Source organism: Salvelinus fontinalis, chromosome 4 (genome assembly GCF_029448725.1).
Source record: "Salvelinus fontinalis isolate EN_2023a chromosome 4, ASM2944872v1, whole genome shotgun sequence".
Classification (NCBI taxonomy): Eukaryota; Metazoa; Chordata; class Actinopteri; order Salmoniformes; family Salmonidae; genus Salvelinus; species Salvelinus fontinalis.
The window spans coordinates 23,604,959-23,631,969 of NC_074668.1; the positions used below are offsets into that span (position 1 = coordinate 23,604,959).

Below are 27,011 nucleotides of genomic sequence, written 5' to 3' on the forward strand. Positions count from 1 at the left end.
TGGTATTATCACTCCAGAGTCCAGGCTATAAAACGCGTATTTGAAGAAAGAACAAAGAATCAGAATCTATATAAGAGCCCGTAAGAAGCTGCGCCGTCACTTTTCAGGCTGAAGAGAAAGCTGAAGAAATCTGTCCACGGGTCCAGAAGATGATGATAATGATGCAGATTTCTGTCCTATCTTGCGTCTTTACGCTGCAATGCCTCCGAAGCATGCATTGTTCGCCAGTGCCCGAAGCAATCAGGTACAAAGCGACGCCGGTGAGTGCAGAATACTTTAGTTGTATTACCTTTATTTTGTTTGATAATATCTTTCAGCAGACACAAATAGCTTGATAGTGTAATTACTGGAAGTTTCATCGGTGTTGCAAGTCACTGCCAACTATTATTCGTGCATTCCCAATTCACCTGCTATTTCAAATCATGCACACATGAGAGTGCAGAAAAGTTTTCTTAGTTGTGAATCCCAGTTTTCCAGGCTTTTTCGAATGTTCAGTGTGCTATACCCACACTACAGTGTGCTTGCTTACAGTTATGATTATGCTTCGCCCTGGTTGACTGACACCAACCTGCTAAATATTTTAAACCCATCTGTCAAAACAAATAATCTTGTAGATTTTATGCTCAATATTATTAGAAGGGCTCTATGTCAATACTTAGTGTTAAGATGATGAACCTGTGCAGAGGACAAAGTGTCATATCTTTCGAAGATGACCGATATGAAATGAGTATATTACAACATAATATTTTAAAGTGGCAATCAGCAGTTGCTACATCCATTTTTGGATTTATACAGTTGTGATATGTATCCATTGATTTTTGAAGAATATCATTTATAAATGACTTATGAGCTTAGATTAAGGTACCCGATCAATCCCTAAAATATAAGCTTGTTTCACTTGAATGTTTGTTAACAAAGTAAATGTAAACAAACGCTATATAGCCTCAAAACATGGTTAAAACTACCATTTTGATGTCAAGGATGATCAGTCCTTACATTCATAGCTCTGTCTATGAATTTGAGAGTGGTTACATGTTTCCAGCCCGTCCCTCAGCTTTTTACCGAAACAGGGCTGGAAGACGCTTTAATATTGTTTCAATTGCTGATTTGCCCTTTAAACACTGCCTCATTAATCCTAAACAAAAATATGTATCTGTCAAACACATAACCCTCCCAGGATGGGACTAAGTCTAAGTAATGTGGCATTTAGAAACTTCACAGATCCACTGCCACAACATCAACACTGACATCAAAAGGCTTTTATTTTCAACCTTCATGCAATGTTAATTGATCTGATATGTAACATTTAGGCTAACATGGCACAACTGAAAGTCCGGCAGGGTCTGGGCGTGTGGTAAATAGAGAAGGTAATTGAGTTCTTGTCTCCGCAGGGCAGGAAATGATAATAACTGGTCTGTAAAAACATTTTGTCAACAACTCTGTGAATGAGAGGATAAAGAGGGAAGCTCCACATTGCCATTGGGGGTGTTTTATTGTCCAAATTGATGTTTCAGATTATATATTGCGGATAACTTCCAATATTAGCCTACTGCCTCAATGACAGAGATTATCGGCTTCTTGATGAAAACTGGAAAAAATGCAAACTCATTCATTTGAGAATGTCTGAGGTAGCCTACTGTAAACCAACTGTATGAAGGACCAAGTATGACAAACGTCCCCTCAATGCCATGGAGGAAAAGTTGTTAGTTTAGTTTCTACTCTCTTCCTTTACCGAAATTACTTGCAGCTGCGATGGCAACACATACAAATAATAATTAATTGTTATGTCTAGTTGTTAACTGAACTGGAAAGCATAATTTGTAGTTTTGTCAATTTGTTTCCCATTGTTGACAAAAGAGTTAGTGATTATACAAGCAGGGACAAGTTTCTCTGTATCTGGGTCAGGAAACACAGTGCCTGTTTGCTCTCACAGGGAAAATGGAGGGAAAATAATACGATGGGCTCAATGTTTGGATATCCCTTTGTGTATAAAAGCCATGTCCCTTGGTTTTTTTCTTCCTGTTTTGCTCCATTAGTTCTGTCCTCTGGCCAAACTGACTGCCAGACACCCATGAGACTGGAAGTGACATCAGAGATTACTAGCCTCAGTTCCCATAGCACCCACCTATTGAATTAAGTCACAGCAGGTCACAAAACCCAGTTAATGTGTGATCAGGTCATGCAAGTGTAATGGATGTGAAATGGCTAGCTAGTTAGCGGGTACGCGCTAGTAGCATTTCAATCAGTTACGTCACTTGCTCTGAGACTTAAGTAGGGTTGCCCCTTGCTTTGCAAGGGCCGCGGCCTTTGTGGAGCGATGGGTAACAACCGTGCTTCGTGGGCAACCGTTGTTGATGGCTGTCGATGACAAAATCCCTTGCATCACATTTTCATACTGGGCGAACAAAATACAAAAATACAATACAAAATATAACATGTATAAATACCTGTTGTTAAATGGGAAACAGCACGTTAGTTGTGCAGGGCTTAACAGTGTTGATGGCTGTCGATGACAAAATCTGTAGCATGAAGACAACTGTGTTAGCCGTGGCTTATGTGACCATGACATCGGTGTATGCTAGCTAACACAATTATTTACAGCAATCATATGCCAAAGCACATCCCAGAAAGCCCCTCAATCCCTAACAGGTACCATATACCCACACATGTATAAAATCAGTAACGTACAGCAAACTTGTACACATTGTAAAATAGAAAATAGAAAACAGTATTCAGAACGTGACCTACCCCTTGCATCACATTTTCATACTGGGAAGACCTGACGTTCGCGATCTCCCCCTATCTGCAAGTGGGGCCAATCACAACACCCCTTATTGTCATCAGAATTGAACTAACCAATAAGAATGCTTGAACATCAAATACACATTTCTTTAGAGGCAAGTGGAAACATAACCAACCCTGTTACACAAGGTGAGGGTGGCATTATCCCCCTGATTCTCTGCTCGGCAGACAGATAATCTGGAAGCCTGAGGTCTCAGGGGAGGAAGTTTGTTTGCCAGGAAAGATAAGAGAGCACAGTAAGAACCCAGGAGATTTGTAACCTATCTTCCATTGCCTGGTGTTACTGATTGTGGCTGATGTATTGGATTAAGGAGGATAAGGAGGCATGTGTTGATAGTGGTGCATCTATCTTTCACCTCATCAGTTGAATCTTCTATCCTGTTATAGTGAAACAGTTTGTCTGTATTTACTCAGTAGTATACATACCCTCTCCAAATCAAGACCATATCTGATGCATTGTGTAAACATTACCAAGTTGCTCCGTTTGCAGACAATGTCCTCTAGTATTATTCCTATATGAAAGGGTTTAAGTGTCCTCCTTTTTACAAATTCTTACAAGAACTGACAGAATGACCACATGTTATAATGTCTAGGCTTTAGGATACTTGTATACTTGTACAGACATGTTGAGTTGTGCTCTTTGAATACCACACTGTCACTCCACTGCAGTGACTCACAGATCTTGTCATCACTGTAACCAGAAGCTAGATGTGTCCATACATGTAATGGATCCCCCTCCCAAAACACGTTGGTTCACAAACACAATGATAAAACATCCTGAGTCACATAGAGGCCTCTTTTGGGGGGGTGAACTACTTCGTAAAGGGGCATCTTGCATAGTCAGCAGGACAGAAGATGATGGACTGACTGCGTCTCCCAGGGCTTAGCTGAGAAACACTGTGCCAGAGACTCCTATAAGGATATCCTCTGTCTGCTCTCAGATGATGTGAGAACACACAAGGCGGCTGCAGACAAGTCAATATTGTCTGGGGAACTCTGCTCCTCCAATGGCTCTACTACCCAGAGTGGTCATCTATGTAATGCGTCTGTGTGTAGCTGGTGAGATGAGTCAGGCGCAGGACAGACGTTCCATGAACGCTCTCCAGACCCTGGACGTGAACTGGGGACCCCGATCAGAGACTATGTCCTCAAGCACCCCGTAGTGCCGGAAGACGTGAGTGAACAGGGCCTCCGCAGTCTGTAGGGCCGTAGGGAGACCGGGCAAAGGGAGGAGACGGCAGGACTTAGAAAACCGATCCACAACGACCAAGATCGTGGTGTTGCCCTGTGAGGGAGGAAGATCCGTCAAGAAGTCCACCGAGGGCCTCCCGGGTGGCGCAGTGGTCTAGGGCACTGCATCGCAGCGCTAACTGCGCCACCAGAGTCTCTGGGTTCGCGCCCAGGCTCTGTCGCAGCCGGCCGCGACCGGGAGGTCCATGGGGCGACGCACAATTGGCATAGCGTCGTCCGGGGTAGGGAGGGTTTGGCCGGTAGGGATATCCTTGTCTCCTCGCGCTCCAGCGACTCCTGTGGCGGGCCGGGCGCAGTGCGCGCCAACCAAGGGGGGCCAGGTACACGGTGTTTCCTCCGACACATTGGTGCGGCTGGCTTCCGGGTTGGAGGCGCGCTGTGTTAAGAAGCAGTACGGCTGGTTGGGTTGTGCTTCGGAGGACGCATGGCTTTCGACCTTCGTCTCTCCCGTGCCCGTACGGGAGTTGTAGCGATGAGACAAGGTAGTAATTACTAGCGATTGGATACCACGAAAATTGGGGAGAAAATGGGATAAAAAAAATAAAAATAAAAAAAGAAGTCCACCGACAGGTGCGACCACGGCCGTTGTGGAACGGGTAGGGGTTGTAATTTCCCTCTGGGCAGGTGCCTGGGAGCACACCAAGCAAGAGGAAACATAAACCCTTACGTCCTTGGCCAAGGTGGACCACCAGTACTTCCCACTAAGGCAACGCACCGTCCGACCGATGCCAGGATGTCCAGAGGAGGGTGACGTGTGGGCCCAATAGATCAAACGGTCACGGACAGCAGACGGAACGTACAGGCACCCAGCTGGACACTGGGGGGGAGTGGGCTCTGTGCGTAACGCCCGCTCGATGTCCGCGTCCAGCTCCCACACCAACGGTGCCACCAGGCAAGAGGCCGGAAGTATGGGAGTGTGATCCATGGACCGCTCCTCTGTGTCATACACCCGGGACAGTGCGTCTGCCTTAGCGTTCTGGGAACCTGGTCTGTAGGACAGAGTGAAAACAAAACGGGTTAAGAACATGGCCAACCTTGCCTGGCGAGGGTTCAGTCTCCTTGCCGCCTGGATGTACTCCAGATTGCGGTGATCAGTCCAGATGAGGAAAGGGTGTTTAGCCCCCTCAAGCCAATGTCTCCATGCCTTCAGAGCCTTGACAACAGCCAACAGCTCCCGGTCCCCCACATCATAGTTTCGCTCCGCCGGGCTGTGCTTCTTCGAAAAGAAAGCACAGGGGCGGAGCTTTGGTGACGTGCCCGAGCACTGAGAGAGCACGGCTCCTATCCCAGCCTCGGAAGCGTCCACCTCCACTATGAACGCCAAAGAGGGATCCGGATGAGCCAACACGGGAGCCGAGGTAAACAGAGCCTTCAGGTGACCAAAAGCCCTGTCCGCCTCAGCCGACCACTGCAGTCGTACCGGTCCCCCCTTCAGCAGTGAGGTAATGGAAGCCGCTACCTGACCAAAACCCCGGATAAACCTCCGGTAGTAGTTGGCAAACCCTAGAAACCGCTGCACTTCCTTTACCGCACGGCTGAAATGCGGTCACTCTCCATCTCCACCCCTGAAGTGGAAATGCAGTACCCTAGGAAGGAGATGGACTGTTGGAAGAACAGACATTTCTCAGCCTTGACGTACAGGTCATGCTCCAACAGTCGACCAAGCACCCTGCGCACCAGGGACACATGCTCGGCGTGTGTAGCGGAGTATATCAGAATGTCGTCGATATACACCACTACACCCTGCCCGTGCAGGTCCCGGGAAATCTCGTCAACAAAGGCCTGGAAGACTGATGGAGCATTCATCAACCCGTACGGCATGACGAGGTACTCATAGTGCCCTGAGGTGGTACTAAATGCCGTCTTCCACTCGTCCCCCTCCCGGATACGCACCAGGTTGTAAGCGCTCCTGAGATCCAATTTTGTGAAGAAGCACGCCCCGTGCATTGACTCGATCGCACTGACGATGAGGTAGCTGTACCTCACTGTGATCTGATTGATACCTCGATAGTCAATATACGGCGCAGACCCCATCCTTCTTCTTCACAAAAAATAAACTCGAGGAGGCAGGTGAAGTGTAGGGCCGAATGTATCCCTGCCCCAGGGATTCGGAGACATATGTTTCCATAGCCGCCGTCTCCTCCTGTGACAGAGGATACACGTGACTCCTGGGAAGTGCTGCGTCTACCAGGAGATTTATCGCACAATCCCCCCACCCCCTCGATGGGGTGGTAATTGAGTCACCTTCTTCTTACAGAAGGTGAGAGCCAAATCGGCATATTCTGAGGGGATGCGCACGGTGGAGACCTGGTCTGGACTTTCCACCGTAGTCGCACCGATGGAAACTCCTACACACCTCCCTGAGGACTCTCGTGACCACCCCTTGAGAGCCCTCTGTTGCCACGAAATAGTGGGGTCATGACAGGCCAACCAGGCTAACCTGCACCACGGGAAATGCAGGAGAATCAATAAGAAAGAGACTGATTCTCTCCTTGTGACCCTCCTGCATAACCATGCTTAGTGGAGCGGTGGCCTCCCTAATCAGCCCTGACCCTAATGGTCGACTATCTAGGGCATGCACGTGGAAGGGCATATCCACAGGAACAAGGGCGGTCCCTAAACTATGAGCAAATGAACGGTCAACAAAATTCCCAGCTGTGCCTGAATCTACGAGCGCCTTATGCTGGGAATGCGGGGTAATAAATGTAATAAACACATACATGTGAGCAACAGGGGGCTCTGGGTGAGCCTGGTGCCGACTCACCTGGGATGACACGATTGTGCCCTGCCTGCTGCCTCGACTCCCTGAGGAACCTCCCCAGCACCGAACAGCAGTGTGCCCTCTGCGGCCACATATGGTGCAGGGAATGGCCCCTCCTCTGGTTGCCCTAAGTGCAGCACCTCCCAGCTCCATGGGCGTCGGAGCGGAGGTGCTGGGGGATGGAACTGACAGGCACCAAACTGGACGTCCGCAGGCAGCCAGCAGGTTGTCCAGCCGGATGGACAGATCCACCAGCTGGTCCAACGTGTGAGGGTGGTGTCTCGGCAGGCCAACTCCCGACGAACGTCCTCGCGCAGACTGCACCGGTAGTGATCAGTCAGGGCCCTGTCGTTCCATCTCACGCTGGTGGCCAGGGTCCGGAAGTCCAAAGCGAAATCCTGCACGCTCCTCGTCCCCTGCCTCAGGTGGAACAGACATTCACCTGCGTAATGGTCCATTACGTCTCCTTCACTCCATACGGCGTTGGCTCACTCCAGGGCTTTTCCTAAGAGGCAGGAGACGAGGGCAGACACGCTCTCACATCCCGAAGGAGCCGGGTGGACGGTCGCCAGGTAGAGCTCCAGCTGGAGTAGGAACCCCTGGCATCCGGCAGCCGTCCCATCATACTCCCTCGGGAGCGCAAGCCGAATCTGTAACGGATTTCCTCCTCCTCTTCATCCGAAGAGGAGGAGCAAGGATTCGACCAAGATGCAGCGTTGGAATATGACATAATGAATTTATTGAACAAGATTAAAACGAACTATACTTGAATAACTAACAAAATAACAAACGACGTAGACAGACCTGGACATGCGAACTTACATACAACGAAGAACTCACGAACAGGAAAATGACTACACAAAAGAACGAACGTACAAACAAACCGAACAGTCCCGTGTGGCGCAACAAACACAGACACAGGAGACAACCACCCACAACAATCAATGTGAAAACACCTACCTTAATATGGCTCTCAATCAGAGGAAATGAAAACCCCCTGCCTCTAATTGAGAGCCATATCAGGTCACCCTTTAACCAACATAGAAACACATAACATAGACTACCCACCCAAACTCACGCCCTGACCGTCAAACACATACAAAATAACAGAAAACCGGTCAGGAACGTGACATAACCCCCCCCCTCAAGGTGCGTACTCCGAACGCACCACCAAAAGTCTAGGGGAGGGTCTGGGTGGGCGTCTGACCACGGTGGTGGCTCAGGCTCTGGGCGAGGTCCCCACTCCACCATAGTCAATCCCAGCTTACGTCTCCCCCTTCGAATGACCACCCTCATTTTACACCCACTTAATTTAAAGGGTAACCTTAAGATAAGGGGCAGCACCGGGACAAGGGGCAGCACCGGGATAAGGTAGCTCAGGACAGAGAGATAGCTCAGGACAGAGAGGTAGATCAGGATAGAGAGGTAGCTCAGGATAGAGGGGCAACTCCGGACTGAAGGGCAGCTCCGGACAGAGAAACAGCTCTGGACTAAGGGGCAGTTCTGGATAAATAGCAGCTCTGGGCTGAGGGGCAGCTCATGGCTGGCTGACGGCTCTGGACGCTCATGGCTGGCTGACGGCTCTGGCCGCCCATGGCTCGCTGACGGCTCTGGCCGCTCATGGCTCGCTGACGGCTCTGGCCGCTCATGGCTCGCTGACGGCTCTGGCCGCTCATGGCTGGCTGACGGCTCTGGACGCTCATGGCTGGCTGACGGCTCTGGACGCTCATGGCTGGCTGACGGTTCTTGACGCTCATGGCTCGCTGACGGTACTGGCAGATCCTGTCTGGTTGGCGGCTCTGGCAGATCCTGTCTGGTTGGCAGCTCTGGCAGATCCTGTCTGGTTGGCGGCTCTGGCAGATCCTGTCTGGTTGGCGGCTCTGGCAGATCCTGACTGACGAATGGCTCTAGCGGCTCCTTACTGACTAACGGCTCTGACGGCTCGGGACAGACGGGCGGCTCTAATGGCTCGGGACAGACGGATGGCTCAGACGGCACTGGGCAGACGGATGGCTCAGATGGCGCTGGGGAGACGGATGGCTCAGATGGCGCTGGGGAGACGGATGGCTCAGATGGCGCTGGGGAGACGGATGGCTCAGATGGCACTGGGCAGACGGATGGCTCTGGCCGGATGAGGCGCACTGTAGGCCTGGTGCGTGGTGCCGGAACTGGAGGCACCGGGCTAAGGACACGCACCTTCAGGCTAGTGCGGGGAGCAGGGACAGGGCACACTGGACTCTCAAAACGCACTATGGACCTGGTGCGTGGTACCGGCACTGGTGGCACCGGGCTGAGGGCACGCGCATCAGGACGAGTACGGGGAGAAGGAACAGTGTGAACAGGGCTCTGGAGATGCACAGGTGGCTTAGTGCGTGGTGCCGGAACTGGAGGCACTGGGCTGGAGACACGCACCATAGGGAGAGTGCGTGGAGGAGGAACAGGGCTCTGGAAACGCACTGGAAGCCTGGTGCGTGGAGTAGGCACTGGTGGTACTGGGCTGGGGCGGGGAGGTGGCGCCGGGAAATACCGGACCGTGCAGGCGTACTGGCTCCCTTGAGCATTGAGCCTGCCCAACCTTACCTGGTTGAATGCTCCCCGTTGCCCGACCAGTGCGGGGAGGTGGAATAACCCGCACCGGGCTATGTAGGCGAACCGGGGACACCATGCGTAAGGCTGGTGCCATGTAAGCCGGCCCGAGGAGACGTACTGGTGGCCAGATATGTAGGGCCGGCTTCATGACATCCGGCTCAATACTCAATCTAGCCCTACCAGTGCGGGGAGGTGGAATAACCCGCACCGGGCTATGCACACGTACAGGAGACACCGTGCGCTCTACTGCGTAACACGGTGTCTGCCCGTACTCCCGCTCTCCACGGTTAGCCTGGGAAGTGGGCGCAGGTTTCCTACCTGCCCTTGGCCCACTACCTCTTAGCCCCCCCCCCCAATAAATTTTTGGGGTTTCTTTGCGGGCTTCCAGCCACGTCTCCTTGCTGCCTCCTCATACCACCGCTCCTGGGCTCTCGCTGCTTCCATCTCCTCACGAGCGCGGCGATATTCCCCAATATGAGCCCAGTGTCCCTTTCCCTCCAATACTTCCTCCCAAGTCCGCGAGTCCTGATTACTTGGTCGCTGCTCGTAGTCACACTGCTTGGTCCCGGTGGTTCGGTGGGTGGTTCTGTAACGATTGTCTACCTCTTCCTCCTCCTCGGACGAGGAGAGGCGAGACGGATCAGATGACCCTTTAACCAACATAGAAACACATAACATATACTACCCACCCAAACTCACGCCCTGACCGTCAAACACATACAAAATAACAGAAAACCAGTCAGGAACGTGACAGAATCCCTCTGGGACCGGGTGAAGGAGGGGTGGACAGTGGGGCCTGCTGTAGTGGGGCTGGTGAAGGCGCTGGACGACCTCCTCCTCTCTCCCAACAATCCATCGTCTGCAGAACGCGATCCATGGCGGTGCCCAGACGTTGCAACATGGTCGCGTGCTGCTGGATGCGCTCCTCTACCACCACAGGCAGGTAGAGGAGCGCATGTTCTTGCTGACTCCATTCGGAGGTGAGTAATTCTGTAATGCGTCTGTGTGTAGCTGGTGAGATGAGTCAGGCGCAGGACAGCAGATATGAGTAATGAAAGCAATTTTACTCAAATATATCACAATACACGTCGTATAAATACAAGGCCACAAATACGGACCGCAATACAATAAACAATTACTCACAAACAAACATGGGGGAACAGAGGGTTAAATAATGAACAAGTAATTGGGGGATTGAAACCAGGTGTGTAAGACAAAGACAAAACAAATGGAAAATGAAAAGTGGATTGGCGATGGCTAGAAGGCCGGTGACGTCGACCGCCGAACGCCGCCCGAACAAGGAGAGGGACCGACTTTGGCGGAAGTCGTGACAATCTAGGAATCTCAAGCCGCTGTTGTTGAGTCCCAGCCAGAGCAGTGAAAGCACAGAAGACACAACTGAACACCACGTGTTGGGTATACACAGCATATGCACAAATTTAAATATGTCTCCAGACTGTCCGCTCAGTGGACATACATGCAGAAGAGCATATGCAGTACAGCCGTAAATGTTAACAAAGACAGGCAATTTGAGGACAGTCAAAGCTTTCATAAGTTCATGGTTCAACCCCTGTGACACCATGGAAGTGAACTTTGGCCATTACCCTGTTGGCAATCTGAGGGGAGGAGCTGTGCTTTCTCTCATCTCAGGGGCTAGACTGATCCATTTGACAGATGGGAGGGTGTTATTGTCAGCAACTTGTCAACAGCACTAATTTCTCTTCTCATTTCCCTTTTTGAAATATGTTGAGTGCACACTCCTCCTGCTTGTTAGCCACGCTTTACAATGCATTGTAGATAGCCCACACTCCCATTCTCATGCAGTTGGGTATACATCTTATTGCCAAACTAGATTAGAGTGTAAGCCCAAGATCCATATATTAGGGTTAAATTACAAATGTGAAATGCAGGCAGAATGACTGAGAGTTCTGCTGCCTAGTGTTTCTTCCTTGATTGGGGCACATAACTCAGGGTAAGGCCCTCTCGTTTTGAGGTCTGGAGCACATTCCACGAATCCTGCTGGGCATTGTTCCCATTATCCCACAACTCCACAACACTAAAGCCTCACAAAGCAGTAGGCTACCAGAGGGAGGGCTGGCTTGACACAATGACAGAATGATTAGGACTTATGTCTGATTATCGTTCATCTAGAATGTGCTACACTCTTAGAAAAATATTTGCTATCTAGAACCTTAAAGGGTTATTCGGATATCCCAATAGGACAGCGATCATGAACTAGATTCAGCCGCGGGCTGATTTTTTCTGGAGCGGATGGTAGGAGGGCCTGCACATAATTACAAATATTTTGTAGACTGCAAATTGACCGCAGAAGCCCAAACAGATATAATGTTAGACCGAAACATAATCATTTCAAACCTAGCTTATATTTGTATACGGTCACATGCCTCTCTATTATGCATGGGAATTCTTAAATTAAAATCACTTGGAGATGATTTCCTGTTGTTTTTACAGCCTTTTATGTCCAACAATGAAATTCCACAATGATTTTTTTTCTTTTACTCAGAAAACTTGGGGGGCCTAATAAAACCACACGGCCCGCAGGCCGCCATTTGATTGAACCCTGCCATAGGAGAACCCTTTTGGGTTCCATGTACAACCCTTTCCACAGAGGGTTCTATTTGGAACCCAAAGGGGTTCTACCTGAAACCAAAAAGGGTTCTTAGCTGGAACCAAAAAGGGTTCTCCTATGGGCACAGCAGAAGAACCCTTTTGGAACCCTTTTTTCTAAGAGTGTCGAATACGCTACATCCTCGTGTTCTTAGTGCATTAAGAAATCCAATGTGTTTTACAGTAGCAGTGTCAGAGGAAATGTAAAGACGTATGTGATCATGAGAGCACCCAAATGCTTCCTGAATTGCAAAGCTGTAAAAGGCATTGAATTGTACAACTTCAAAAAGCCATGGAGACGCTGTGCCACTGACAGTATTTCTCCTCTCTGTAATTTATGCTTGAGGTAGGAGGTGATGAGCAAAGTAATTTCCTCTGGGTTCTGCAGGGGGATATTTACTGTAATAGTTCCTATGTGTAATGATAACTGACAGTAAAGTAAGCTACAAGCCCACTCCAAGTCAACAAGGGAAAACACTCTCTGACGGGCAATTTTTGTTTGTTTATTTATTTCCAGTTATTGTTGACCTCTCATACTCCCACTCTCAGAGATACTAGCAATCATGTTAAAGGGACACTTCACATTTTTTCAACTTCATATTCATAATCTCCAGCACCACCCCAATATCAACATATGTGAAAATTGTGCGTTTCTATGTTTTGTAGTAAAATAGATAGAGAAATATAAGTGTTTCTAATGACATCATCGGTGTGCATCGTGTGATTTTTACCAATTGTGAGTTGGCATTGCCTACTAACTGCCTACTAATTGTCTACTAATCTTTCTCTATCTATTTTACTACAAAACATAGGAACGCACCATTTTCACATATGTTGATGTTAGGGTGGTGCTGGAGATGATGAATGTGAAGTAGAATTTGTTTAAACATTTCCCTTTAAGGCAATGTCAGTGCATGCATGGATTTCAAAAAAGTACAATGCATTAAGATACATACTTGCACCAAATCTATTGTTTTCTAATGCGTTTTAATTAAAGATGTTCATCCTTATAAGTGACACTTTTGTAAACATGTTATCTAATAAATGTTTCTCATGATCCTGCTGTTTCAAAGGGATGGCTCCAGAGGTTTGATCTCCATGACCTAAAGAAGAGAGGAAGAGTGGCCCATCCTCAGGACACACTCAAAGACACCGCCTTGGCCATAGGAGACCCTGTAAGAGCAGCACTGGTAACTAACAATACTGAGGAGTCTAACCACCCCCGGTGTGGCGTCCCTGACTACCCCACACTGAAGGATGTCATCTACAGGGGGAGACACAGGCAGAAACGCTTTGTCCTGTTTGGGGGGCGCTTGGAGAAAACTGACCTCACCTACAAGTAAGGATAATAATGTTATTATTATTATTGTTATTATTATTATTATAGCATAACCACACTCGTGTACAGCTTGTATTTAGAGATGGACTTGGTCCCAACAAAGGAAATAGAATTTGTATCCTGTTTTGGTGCATATTTGCCTGTACTGGTGGGAAAGGTACTGTATGTTCAGAATCCAGTGTTACTCTATCCATCATTAGTCTCCTGTTTTGGTCATAAAGTAGCTTTTATGGTATTACTTTTCCTCCTTCTGAGACTCACTGTATGGATAGTCTGGGCTGGGCTGTCTGTCGACTGGCTGCTGCCTCTTTGTCTGTGTCTACCCTGGTTCCTCTCATTGTGGCTGTTCTTTATCAAAATGCAATGGAATTTAAGAAGCCGTTCAGAGAGAGGAGAGGGGAAGCCATGATGGGCTAATGAGACTTTACAGATTAAGTAAATGGGAAGGAACAGGACTATGATACACTGTTATTTTACAGAGCCTGAGGGTCTATGTAACAGCACACATATCTGTTGATTTGATGGTTAGATATCAAATGAGAGGGAGGCTCTAGGTATGCAACAAGGCTGGTGGTCTCTGGTGTGTTTCTACAGGCTACAGACTATGGTGTGTGTGTGTGCATGTGTGCGTGGAGTTTACGTTTTCTGATTTATATCTGTTTATATCTATACATCTTTCTTCCTCAGAGTGGTTCGTTTCCCCTGGCAGATGAGTGAAGACAAAGTGCGGCGTGTCCTGCTGGAAGCCCTGAGAGTGTGGACTGAGGTCACACCCCTCACATTCACTGAGGTCAGCAGTGGAAAGGCTGACATTGTCATTGACTTCACTAGGTACGCATGTGTGTACATTATGTGTATTCAAATGTCAGACTTTAAGTTACTGCTCAGCCAGCTCTTTCCTGATATGGATCTCTACTGTAGATACTGGCATGGAGATAACCTGCCCTGATATGAATCTCTACTGTAGTTACTGGCATGGAGATAACCTACCCTGATATGGATCTCTTCTGTAGTTACTGGCATGGAGATAACCTGCCCTTTGACGGCCCTGGGGGCATTCTAGCCCATGCCTTCTTCCCCAAGACCCACAGGGAGGGCGACATCCATTTTGACTATGATGAGGCGTGGTCCCTTGGCAACTACATGGGTGAGTGTTTTCTTGGCAGGGAACATGCAGGAAATATGGAGAGTTGATTTACATAGAGCTCTATGTAAAATTAGTAAAGTCAGGAGGTATTCCTACGGTTGTAGTGTATTATCCCTGGAGGTGTGACCCTCGCCCTGACTCTACTACAGGCACAGACCTCCTCCAAGTGGCGGCTCATGAGTTCGGGCATGTTCTTGGCCTGCAGCACTCCCAGGAACCGGGCGCAGTGATGTCCCCCTATTACAGCTTCTCCTATCCCCTGGAGCTGAGCGAGGATGACAAGCTGGGGATCCAATACCTGTATGGCCCTCGTCCACATGTCCAGCCCCCATCTCCACCCCAACCACTGCCACAAATCACCACAGATACCAATGAGATCATTAGTAGTATTGTGAGTGTTAATCTCGCCATATTTTTCTTTGGAGGTGCTACACAGGCAAATAATAACAATATAAGACACACAATACAACTGAGATACTAGCCACACAAGAATAAACATGATATGACAGTATGGAAATACACTACACTCTTAGAAAAAAGGGTTTCAGAAGGATTCTTCTGCTGTCCCCAGAGGAGAACCCTTTTTGGTTCCAGGTATAACTATTTTGGGTTCCATGGACAGCTGAACAACCCTTATTGGTTCTAGATAGCACAGTTTCTTCTAAGAGTCTAGTGGTCCTCTTTCTGTCTCCAGCCTGACGCCTGCCAGACAGACTTCGATGCTATGTCTATGATTCGCGGAGAGCTGTTTTTCTTTAAGTCACGCTATGTGTGGCGCATTCGGGAGGGGCGGCTGGAAGCAGGCTACCCCGCGCTGGCATCCCGCCATTGGCGGGGGATTCCAGAGAGTATTGATGCAGCCTTTGAAGACCAATCAGGGAATGTCTGGTTCTTTCAAGGTGGGTGACAGAGATATTGTGCTGTGGTTGGTTATATTTTATAAGTGTAGGATTAGGTAAGCCCCAAGTTGAAAACAAACAGGTTAACATACATGTAGGCAGACAAGCAGGAAAACAACTGCATTATAGCTTTATGAACTTTTTGGTTAGCCAGAAAAGTGTTATTCTGCAACTTTAAGTAGGGCATGTCAAGAGTGACAAGAGTGTTGAATAGCCAAGAGTTATGGAAACTATAAAAACATAGCCCAGATCCCTGCTGGGCCACAGCAGGGACATCTACTGTATGATGTTCTCTCTCTCTCTCTCTCTCTCTCTCTCTCTCTCTCTCTCTCTCTCTCTCTCTCTCTCTCTCTCTCTCTCTCTCTCTCTCTCTCTCTCTCTCTCTCTCTCTCTCTCTCTCTCTCTCTCTCTCTCTCTCTCTCCTCTCTCTCTCTCTCTCTCTCTCTCTCTCTCTCTCTCTCTCTCTCTCTCTCTCTCTCTCTCTCTCTCTCTCTCTCTCTCTCTCTCTCTCTCTCTCTCTCTCTCTATTGCAGGTCAAAGCTACTGGGTGTTTGATGCAGAGAGACAGATCACAGGGCCAGACTCTGTGCAGAGCCTCGGCCTGTCAGTCTCCCACATCCAGGCAGCTCTGCGCTGGGGCCAGGACAACAACTACAACACCTACTTATTCAAGTCAGGCAGCTACTGGAGGTTTAGCCCCAAGGAGAACCGCGTCGACTCTATCTACCCTCGCAACATGCAGGACTGGCGCGGCATCCCCAGTGATGTAGACGCAGCCTTCAAGGACCAATATGGTAATATTATGAGGGAATCACCTAATCACCTCAATTTGGGAGTGAGTCCGACATTGAAAAGTTAGATCATAGGATAATTATTGAATTGTATTGATGAATAGATTTTTTTCCCATTGACAGGCTATGCCCACTTTATCAGAGGGAGGCAGTACTGGAAGTTTGATCCTGTGGAGATGAATTCACTACAGGGGTATCCTCGCTATTTTCACATGGACTTCTTTGGTTGCAGAAATGTATGAATATCATTATGTGATAATGCTCTCAAGATCAAATTCAAGTCCAAGTCAAGTCCAACCATGCTCGTGTCCTTATGGTCCTTTCAAATACAACGTTATAATGTTGTGCATTTTGGGGAACAAGACCATTTTGCGTAACAAGACCAGAGACAAATGATTTAGGTGAAGACTTTATTACTTCACTTGAGTGATTTCCACAAAATGTTTGCTATTCCTCAAATATGTTTTTGTTTACTCATTATCTTAACACTGAATGGACTAGATCCTTTTTTCTTCTCAGGAAAACACAAATTCAAATGTTTCCTCAGAGTTTGGACTTCATGTGCAGCTATATAGTTGTATTTATTTGTTGCTGGGTTGGGTTTTACGTTCTGGTGCTATCTAGAACCTTAAAAGGTTCTTTGGCTGTCCCCATAGGAGAACACTTTGAAGGACCCTTGTTGGTTCCAGGTAGAACCCTTGTTGGTTCCAAGTAGAACCATTTGGATTCAATGTAGAACCCTTTGCAAGAGTGTACGGTCAGAAGAGGCGTTGGTAAAGACCGTGGGCTGAGAAGACAGTGCCATCTGCAGGAGGTTAGTAACTGTATCGTGATGTCTAATTTACTCCAGAGATGTTGCAGTTTGTTTTCTTCTTAAAGGGAAATATGTTTAAGGCACTGCAATTTTCTATGAAGTCTTTTTTTCTTTTTCTTTTTACTAATTAAGGTGCTAAATCTGGAAATCACTGACAATCAGGGACACTTTTTGTCCTCTAAAGTTATGAACACTTACTCACAGTCTTACTTGTATGACATCAAGTATGCTATCACGGTCACATCTATGTTCATTCTAAGATAGCTGTACTTAATTCAATAATGGTCCATCCATGGTGCTCTCAGTCAGTCCAAAGGGATGGAATGTTCCATCCTTGGTGCTGCATGATGTGAATCTAAGCCATGAGGATAAGTTACTTTTTGGAAGGGCCATTCATTGCATTTTGTACGTGCAGGGCACTGATATGTTTGTTCTTCTTAGCCAGGACGCAGCCTGAGATCCTCTGGTAGGGCACTATTGACCATTCCAAAATCTAGTGTAGGTTGAAAACGAAAGGAGACTGGGCATTTTCCATTAGGGCCCCTAGACTTTGAAATGGTCTGCCAGAGGAGACCAGGCTGCAGATTCAGTGGCTCTTTTTAAATCCCTGCTGAAGACACACTTTATAACGATGCTTTTAATGTACAATTTAAATTATTTAAATTAGCTATTCTTTCTCCTGTCTTTGTTTCTTTGTTAGTACTTTTATTTTATTATTTTATGATGTGAAGCACTTTGTTACTTGTATTGAAAAGCGCTGTACAAATAAAGTTATTATTAGTATTAGTATTATTATATCTGCTTTACTGTAAAATATGTATTTGTGATATTTTTGTCATTGTGTTTGACAGCCAATAGCTGCAGCCTGGCAGTGGCAGATCTCTTCTAACGTTTTGGGTGTTGACTATAGAGCTCAGAATCATTTCAAGACATAATTGTCCTTTAATTATAGCCATCATCTGTTCTGATTACATATCTTTATGTTTTAACATGTTTTTCTACTCAAATGTCACATTTACTATGCAAATACAAAAATATTAATAATGTACTGTGTTTTGGTACAAATAAAATATTTAAGCTTAAGTACGTTGTCCATTTTTGTGACTCAGATAAATAAATAGACGGATAGATATATAGTCTGATTGGCTAATATAAGTAGGGGCGTGCCATGACTATTATAATGTCGCTTTCATGTTGCTCTGTTAAAGGTGCGTCGCTGTTGTACTCGGACGTAATGGATCAACAAATGTATAAAGCGTCATAGGCAAAAACTAGTTTCTTCTGACCATGGCTCACAGCTTCACTCAAGAATATTTCCAGATTCCTTCCGTTACCAGAGCGTACACTACAGCTTGCGTTTTGACTACAGCAGCGGTGGTAAGCGACTGACGAGTGGCATCTATTTTTCAGCAGGCTTGCAGTAAACAGCTCGCCGACTGTGCACTGGATGTTTTGGCGTGTTTGGTTAGAAATAATATACAGATACTCAAAGATGAGAGAAAACAAATCAAGGGACATAACACTTTTTCACTATACGTTATTTGAAGGTATACCATATTGAAACGGTGTAACTGTGTCTGCTGATGAATTCATACATTCAATGTATTATCTTTCTTTGGGGTTGTAGCAATTGGAGGTAATCACCCCATTTCAGCTTTATTTCAACCCAGACCTTATCATTAGAAGATACCAGGTAAGAGAGAACCTCTGTTGATAAACACAATGTATACCTCATACTTAATGGGATAGTAAACACAAATGACAAAATTATACTTAGGTTTCCTTACCCTCTAAGCAGTCTACACTCTTAGAAAAAAAGGAGCTATCTAGAACTTAAAAGGGTTATTCAGCTGTCCACATAGGATAGCCCTTTTTGAAGAACCCTTTTAGTTCCAGTTAGAATCCTTTTGGGGTCCATGTATAAATCCCTTTCCACTCAGGGTTCTACCTGGAACCAAAAAGGGTTATCCTATGGGGACAGCCAAATAACCCTTTTGGAACCCTTTTTTCTAAGAGTGTATGGACAAGGTATGACAGCAATCTGTGTTTTGGATTAGTTTCCCTGTCATAACTTGTCCATAGACTACTTACAGAATAAGGAAACCAATGTGAACTTTTGTAATTTGAGTGAACTGTCCATTTAATATTACTTGCGTTTTCCCTCTCTGTTTTGCAGATATGGCGACTGATCACCAACTTCCTCTTTTTCGGCTCACTTGGATTCAGTTTTTTGTTCAACATCATCTTTCTGTATCTTTTGTCAGGACATCTTAAAAGAAATCTATTAGTCTAAAACTCAATTTAGTTTTTACAAAAGATGTTAGGAAAAAAACATACAATATTTGTCATCCTGAACTCAAAACAAATGGAATGTTCCTAATTCATTTGTGGCTCCTTCTTACCCATGTCTAGTGTTTGTTTTGTTTTGGAGTTATTGCGGTTACTTTCCTTTACCAGACAAACAGGTATCGTTATTGTCGTATGCTGGAGGAAGGGTCTTTCCGAGGCCGCACTGCAGATTTTGTATATATGTTCCTGTTTGGGGGTGTCCTCATGACTGTATCCTTTACATTATAACTGACACAATGTACCCAATGCACCGAGGTATTCAAGTAAAAAATGTCATCCAGCAGTTCCCTGTTCCGTCACAGCTGTAGCCATACTGTGCATTCCTGAAGAATAATATATTGTAGTCTACAGTTGTTTTTCCAGTTAATAACCTCCTTCTATTGTGCAATGTTCTAGGTCAAACTGTATTAGTATGTTTTTGTATTGTGATAGGCAGCAATACATTTTATGGGTTGCCATGTGTTTTGAGAAATTACATGTCTATTCACCTGGTATATTCTCAGGTTGGCATATTGCAGGTGTAGCTTATGTTTCTACTGGTGTCTTTAACTTGAAGGTCTACACAGCTGTTTGGCCTCTTTGCCAACCTATTCTTCCTGGGCCAGGCATTCACCATCATGCTGGTGTATGTGTGGAGTAGAAGGAATCCTTACATACGCATGAACTTCTTTGGCCTTCTGAACTTCCAGGCACCGTTTCTGCCCTGGGTGCTCATGGGATTCTCATTGCTGCTTGGCAATTCCATTGTCGTTGACCTTCTAGGTACAGTATGTTATGTGTCTCTCACACACCCTGAGATGGCAGTGAGGAACAACATGGGTTTTCCCCTACTTTAACCGTTTATCTCTTGTATCTACAGAGCATAGGCTCAAATGTGTCCCCCTGGACATTGTGTTGTCAGTTCCTGTATGTTTAACAATGAGGTCAGTCATTGCCAGGCCTATTTATTTAGTGAAGTCATGTCATTAACTGTAAATGCTACTGGTTTGCTCCTCCACCTCAGGAATCGGAGTAGGACACATCTACTACTTTCTGGAAGATGTGTTTCCAAACCAGCCTGGAGGCAGGAAGCTGCTGATGACACCAGAACTTCTGTGAGTATCAATATCACTAGTGTTGTTGACTAGTGACTCTGCCCTTTTCTCAAGTTACATTTGGGCTCTGGCCCCTCAAAGTATCCCTCAGTGTCTGATGTTTTAAAGCAATGTCAGTTGATGCACACTTGTTTGTTGCAGTCGAACTGTATTTGACACCCCAGAGGAAGACCCCAGCTACTTCCCACTCCCTGAGGAGCAGGCTGGCGAGTTTAGGCATGATGGAGGGGAGCCCAATGACCAGGGGCAGTAGCATGGGGACCAAATAAACTCAAGAAATACTCCCAGCCCCACTGAAGAAACCAGGAGCCATCCAGCTGTGGATAGAGGGTTCACTCCTCAGAGGGATGTGGATGAAGAGTGGAGCAACGTACCATCTGTACAGTTCAGTGTGTCCACTGGGAGCCACCGTAGTGAGTTTGTTGCAGACTTCTCTTTCACCGAGTGTTGTAACTAGAAATGTCAAATGCAATCAGAGGCCAATGTGCATCGCAACCTTTCCATCACCACATGCATTTCTGGCTGTGGTACTAATGGCACACAACCATTTGCCATTTCAAACAGAATCACACCTTTTAAATACAGGTGCAAACAAAATTCTTGCCTCGTCTTTGTTATTGACCTGCTGCTCGACTCATTCATAAATCTGCCGACTATCTGGAATCCTGTTACCGAGGGAACCTGCACCGTCTGCACTTTCCAACTATTGCCTTTGTGGGTGACGCACTGCTGCCAAATAGAAATGGCTTAGCACACCACCAACAACTGGGTTGTGCCGGGTGTTGTAAGCGTGAACAAAGCATGCAAAACAGCCCAACAACTATGTAATAAGGCAGCAAACATATTTTTACTCCCTAAATTAGTTTAATAACCTTTCATTTGATTGTATGGTCACTATGATTTAATGCAATTTACAAAGACATAACACTTATCAAAAGCAATCAAGATAATTTCACTTTTATTTTTGTAAGAATTATTCAAATGTACAAAAAGACAACAAATACAACATAACAGAATATATTGTCTGAGTTTTCCTGTGTTTTTTCACTCCTCTGTGGGTGGGTAGAAGAGTCAGTGGTCAAAGTGGGAACAGGTTCACCACACAGGGGAAGGGGAGGGAGCACATTGTAGGGGGTGTTTGTGGTGGAGCTTTGCTCAAATAAACACATGGAGGGGACGTAGGCTGTGTAGAGAGCTGAGGTGATCGGTGAAGAGGAGGACCTGCTCTGGTAAACAGGCTGAAGCAATGCCTGTGTTAATGCTGTTAGCATAGCAAGTCCCAACACTCTCATACTTCATCAAATGGCCTACTGTCGGTCTTGTTGAAGGAGCAAGACATTCCTCTTGCATCAACTACCACGTGTTTGCCAGTCTCCTCATGCGCCTGCAATGCAAATGTACACAGAGTCAATATCAGTAACGACACAAACACATTTCATTGAATGAACAGAAGCTAGGTGGATAGTTCCATTTACCAAACTTAGCATTTAGACAGGCAGCCCAAATCTGATCTTTTGTTCACTAATTGGTCAATGACAAGAAGCTGCCGCATGGGGAAAATTGGTCTTGTTTCAGCTTGTTCTTGATACCATGTCTTGTTTTGACTGGATGGCTATGCTAATATGGCTAAAATTTGCTAGCGAGCTAACCAACAACTGTAACGATGTATGAGAGACAAGTGCTCATTACTGAAAATATTAATTTACACAAACATTGGAAACAAAATATAGTTTACATGTTGTCAACAATCTAAGCCCACCCAGTCTGTTTTGTTGCTAAACAACCAACCAGTCTATAGATCATGAAGTATATTTTTAGGACAGTAGTCCAACACGGCACCACCCACCGAGTGTTTCTATCCTGGTCCCTGATCTTCTTCTCCATCTCTGCGTCTGTCAGTGTCTCCAGCAGTGGGCACCACTGGTCAGCTTCACCTGTGTTCCGGATGGCTATCTCTACCGTGGGCAGCGGGTTCTCACTGCAAGGAGACAAAGAGCCGCAACAAATTACTTGCACAACCATGAGACACAGCCAAACAGGAAAATAGCATGTTGCTGAAAGGGATATTTTAGGATTGGAGCCCAACAGAAGCAGAGGTCAGTGTTACTGCCTCGGGAGTTACTTTTCACCCAATTCATACATTGCTTCACAAACAGACTTTACAAAGTCAAGAACGTCTATTACATTTCACCCAAATACAAAAACTATTGGAGATAGATCAGTCCTCTTACCAGCTAAGCTTTGAGTATTTGCTATACATACAGTACTCATTCAAGGGTTTTCTTTATTTTTTACGATTTTCTACATTTTAAAATAATAGTGAAGACATCAACTATGGAATCATGTAACCCAAAAAAGTGTTAAATATAAAATATCTTTTGATATGTTTAAGATTCTTCAAAGTAGCCACCCTTTGCCTTGATAGCTTTGCACACTCTTGGCATTCTCTCAACCAGCTTCATGATGAATGCTTTTCCAACAGTCTTGAAGGAGTACCCACATATGCTGAGCACTTGTTGGCTGGTTTTCCTTCACTCTGCGGTCCAACTTATCCCAAATCATCTCAATTTGGTTGAGGTCAGGTGATTGTGGAGGCCAGGTCATCTGATGCAGCACTCCATCACCCTCCCTCTTGGTCAAATAGCCCTTACATGGCCTAAAGGTGTGTTTTGGGTCATTGTCCTGTTGAAAAACTAAATGATAGTCCCACTAAGCCCAAACCAGATGGGATGACGTATCACTGCAGATTGCTGTGATAGCCATGCTGAATAAGTGTGCCTTGAATTCTAAAGAAATCACTGACAGTGTCACCAGCAAAGCACCCCCACACCATCACACCTCCTCCATGCTTCACGGTGGGACCTACACATGCGGAGATCATCCGTTCACCTACTCTGCGTCTCACAAAGACACGGCAGTTGGAACCAAAACTCTCAAATTTGGACTCATCAGACCAAAGGACAGATTTCCCCCGATCTAATGTCCATTGCTTGTGTTTCTTGGCCCAAGAAGGTCTCTTCTTACTGATGTCCTTTAGTAGTGGTTTCTTTGCAGCAATTCGACCATGAAGGCCTGACTCACACCGTCTCCTCTGAACAGTTGATGTTCAGATGTGTCTGTTACTTGAACTCTGAGGCATTTATTTGGGCTTCAATCTGAGGTGCAGTTATTCTATTGAACATCTCCTCTGCAGCAAAGGTAACTCTGGGTCTTCCTCTCCTGTGGCAGTCCTCATGAGAGCTAGTTTCATCATAGTGCTTGATGGTTTTTGCGACTGCACTTGAAGAAACTTTCAAATGTCTTAATTTTCCATATTGACTGACCTTCATGTCTTAATGATGTACTGTCATTTCTCTTTGCTTATTTGAGTTGTTCTTGCCATAATATGGACTTGGTCTTTTACCAAATAGGGCTATGTTCTGTATACCACCCCTACCTTGGGTGGCTACTTTGAAGAACCTCAAATATAAAATATTTAGATTTATTTAACACTTTTTTGGTTACTACATTATTCCATGTGTTATTTCATAGTTTTGATGTCTTCACTATTATTCGACAATGTGGAAAATAGTAAAAATAAAGAAAAACCCTTGAATGAGTAGAGGTGTTCAAACTTTTGACTGGTACTGTATGTTAGAGACCCATTCCGTATAGACCCGGTTGGATCTAGACCCGGTCCGATCCCAATGAGGGAAGCAGCATAAAAGCCCATTTTTAAGCTACTTTATTATCCGGAGCTGAGCGATTAGAGACCTCCTAACTTATTTTGCCACACACGGAGGCTCTATGACTGCAGTGCCGCTTTGATGACTTATGATTGGCGGACGACAACAAGCTACACGCCACTCGTGAAAAGCAAGAGCAACAACATAAATATAGTTCTCTCTTTCTTTACTGCAGCAGTTGCGTTCAGCTCTGTACGGGTCCTTAAGGGGAAACACGTTATGATTGTCACAGGTCTCAGGTATGTGTAATTATATCAGATTGGACCCAGACCTGTGAGAAAATGTAGAATTCGGGTCCCGGATTGGGTCTCAAGACCAATCTGTATATATTACCTGAAAGCGTATGTCCTCTGGTGCCAACTAAGTTGTCCTCGGATGCTGTAAGCAATGGTGGTGACAAACTCTCCCCCTAGGCCCAGCTCCGAGCACAGTTTCAGGGCAAACTTCTCTGGGGAGTTCTCCCTTTCTGACATATCCCACTCAAACTGGTCCACAAGCGAGATGTTTCCAACGTGGATGTTTAGCTTATGGTAAAGATAAGAAATCATGTTTTAACTAATCAGTTAAAGGTCCATTATGTGATTTCAGATAGAAATGCGAGTTATAGATCTGCCATTCTCATTGAAAGCAAGTCTGATACGCGGCATGACCTTTGTGTGATATTTCTATGATTCCCCTCCGTAAGTTTTATATTAGCTTCTTTATACTTTTTTTCTTTTTTTACATCGGGTTCAAACAGATAAATACAATATTTTTGGTTATTCAAAATATATTTCACAGCAGTTTAGATGGTACAATGATTTTCTACACTATACATTTATTGTGTCAAACTAAAATCAGGTGAACGTTTGAATATTTTTGAAACCAGGAAATGGTGGTGCTATTTCTACAAATTGCACCTTTTAATTATCAGACAAAGTCTAAGTTCTGTAACTCTGGTCTCACCACATTGTTGCACACACAGTAAGTTAACATAACAATCTTGGTTGTACCTTGACGATGACCCTCTGGTCAGTCTGTTCGTCCAGGATGCTGTCTGTGGGATAGGACTCTATCTGCTGGCGGATGGCTGAGGCGATGGCCGGGACAAAGGCCAAGGGGTTCAAGTCCAGGTCGTCACACAGGATCTCCGCAAACATTTCAGGAGTCATGAGCTTCTCTGAGGAACAAAAGCATGTACGACATGAGAACTTGAACTAGGACTGAGAAGAAAAAGTGGTTGGGCAGAAGATGACAAGAACGTTGTCATGTTTAAATAATTTTGTTCTAGAAAACTAAAGAGATATAAAGGGATTCAAATACCAACGTTATGGACACCAGTTTTAGACTGAGAGCTACAATGCAATCCTACCGTTCATATTCCAGGTGAAAGCATCCCTAAGCTTCTGCCCCTCTATCTCCATGTCCAGTCGGATTGGAACCAGAACCTCAGACTGGGTGGCATTCTCATGGATCACTGCAGGATCATGGTCATCAAAGCTGTGCATGGGAGAGAGAACAGTAACACAAGTCACACATTTGAAAAATTGTTTCAAACAGTTTTGTTTACATTATGATTGACTGTGATAGGCCTTTACATCAGAGTTCATCTGTTCTGACCGCGGTTTAGGTTTTAATCAGGCTCACCAGAGAGGGAAGGTCCTCTTCTTGTCTCGGCCTAAGCGGCTACGGTTGATAGTGGTGGAGCAGGGGACAGCATCCAGGTGATGAGAGCTGTTGGGTAGCGTGGGGACCCACTGACTATTCCTCTTACCCTTCTGCTCCCTGTTGGCAAGACCAGACACAGTGACACGTGAAGAAAATATATGAAACAAGATTTATTGACTACAATACCTAGACCATCAAGGACCAGGCAAAACATTTATGAGAGAATGCTGATGACAATACCTGAGATAAGCTGGGGGCTCTGTGCTGATGGAGATAGCTTTGTACTTCTCATCGTTTCCTTCGAAGATCTCCTCTACCTCTGATGCCTTCAGAAGGGTCACACTGGTAGCTAAGGTTGTGTAACCATGATCTGATAGCAATGAAGAAAGTGCTCAACAATTAACCACATTACAAGAGTATGCCTTCGTTATACCATGTTATCGTTTCATGGTAATTAACTAACTAGCTTGGTTACTAACCGTGTGATGATTCCACTATTTTCTTCCGCTCCTCCACTGATGCCAGTTTCCTCCATAGTGATGGGTATCTCTTATACAAGGAACCTCTGAACATACGCAGGTAATTTCCTACCTAAAATCAAAAACGGCAAATTGAGAAAATGTAAGGGCTTACTGGCTATTGCTAACTTACGAGGGTAGCATCTGTTACTGTTATCAACAAGCTAGCTACTGTTAGCTGCTATCTCTCGCCTCGGCTAGGTGCTAATGTTACCTCCGGTAATTATCAAGCAAACGCACCAAACCGTCGTAACTAACGTTGGTTATACTATAGCTAAATTACACTAAATGACTCATCTTAAAATATACTATAACCAAAGAAAATACTAACCTCTGACCCAATCATATAATAATCCCCATCTTCTTCAAGCTGAAATTTGACAGGTTTTTGTCCAAATGTCTTACTAAGCGCCATATTGGAAATGTAACAACAAAGATCAGCGCGGATGAGCATGCGCATTGTGTAAAAAACTAACTGGCGCTGTGAAATGACGTCAGTATAATGGCTTCCTTATCTAACTTCCTTTGCTTGTCTCCTTTCCTTCGTGGCCAGTCTGAAGCACCAAAGAGGACATAAAGAATTCCGTAGTCCAGAACTGATAAAATACTGTAGCCTATTATGTTCATCATCTTAGATGCTTTCCTGTGAATATTCTT

The 27,011-nt window shown here is 45.6% G+C and overlaps 2 protein-coding genes across 2 annotated transcripts; one reads left to right on the forward strand and one right to left on the reverse strand.

The window, feature by feature from the left end:
* LOC129852839 (stromelysin-3-like) lies at positions 1–21,484 on the forward strand. Its single transcript, XM_055918478.1, has 15 exons — positions 1–260; positions 13,105–13,370; positions 14,058–14,201; positions 14,384–14,517; positions 14,667–14,908; positions 15,212–15,416; positions 15,950–16,210; positions 16,331–16,443; positions 18,297–18,398; positions 18,649–18,714; positions 19,198–19,271; positions 19,487–19,580; positions 19,937–20,132; positions 20,374–20,464; positions 20,606–21,484. Exons 1-15 carry the CDS (start codon positions 150–152, stop codon positions 20,715–20,717), a joined length of 2,211 nt encoding a protein of 736 aa, XP_055774453.1. The 5' UTR covers positions 1–149; the 3' UTR covers positions 20,718–21,484.
* LOC129853409 (SWI/SNF-related matrix-associated actin-dependent regulator of chromatin subfamily B member 1) lies at positions 21,406–26,836 on the reverse strand. The gene is made up of 9 exons (XM_055919416.1): positions 26,686–26,836; positions 26,316–26,427; positions 26,077–26,206; positions 25,816–25,953; positions 25,541–25,668; positions 25,182–25,348; positions 24,523–24,713; positions 22,311–22,442; positions 21,406–21,848 (listed from the first exon to the last, which is right to left on the reverse strand). Exons 1-9 carry the CDS (start codon positions 26,812–26,814, stop codon positions 21,818–21,820), a joined length of 1,158 nt encoding a protein of 385 aa, XP_055775391.1. The 5' UTR covers positions 26,815–26,836; the 3' UTR covers positions 21,406–21,817.
* Between the last annotated feature and the right edge of the window lie 175 nt (positions 26,837–27,011).

Bases quoted from the DNA above. Each gene is read 5' to 3' on its own strand.
- LOC129852839 (XM_055918478.1), top strand. From the start codon at position 150: ATGATGATAATGATGCAGATTTCTGTCCTATCTTGCGTCTTTACGCTG. The intron at 14,909-15,211 runs GTGAGTGTTAAT...TTCTGTCTCCAG, and splicing joins ATGAGATCATTAGTAGTATT to CCTGACGCCTGCCAGACAGA. The intron at 18,399-18,648 runs GTAAGCGACTGA...TTGGGGTTGTAG, and splicing joins TTTTGACTACAGCAGCGGTG to CAATTGGAGGTAATCACCCC.
- LOC129853409 (XM_055919416.1), bottom strand. From the start codon at position 26,814: ATGCGCATGCTCATCCGCGCTGATCTTTGTTGTTACATTTCCAATATG. The intron at 26,428-26,685 runs GTTAGTATTTTC...TTTTGATTTTAG, and splicing joins ATTATATGATTGGGTCAGAG to GTAGGAAATTACCTGCGTAT. The intron at 25,954-26,076 runs GTATTGTCATCA...TCTTGCCAACAG, and splicing joins GAGCCCCCAGCTTATCTCAG to GGAGCAGAAGGGTAAGAGGA.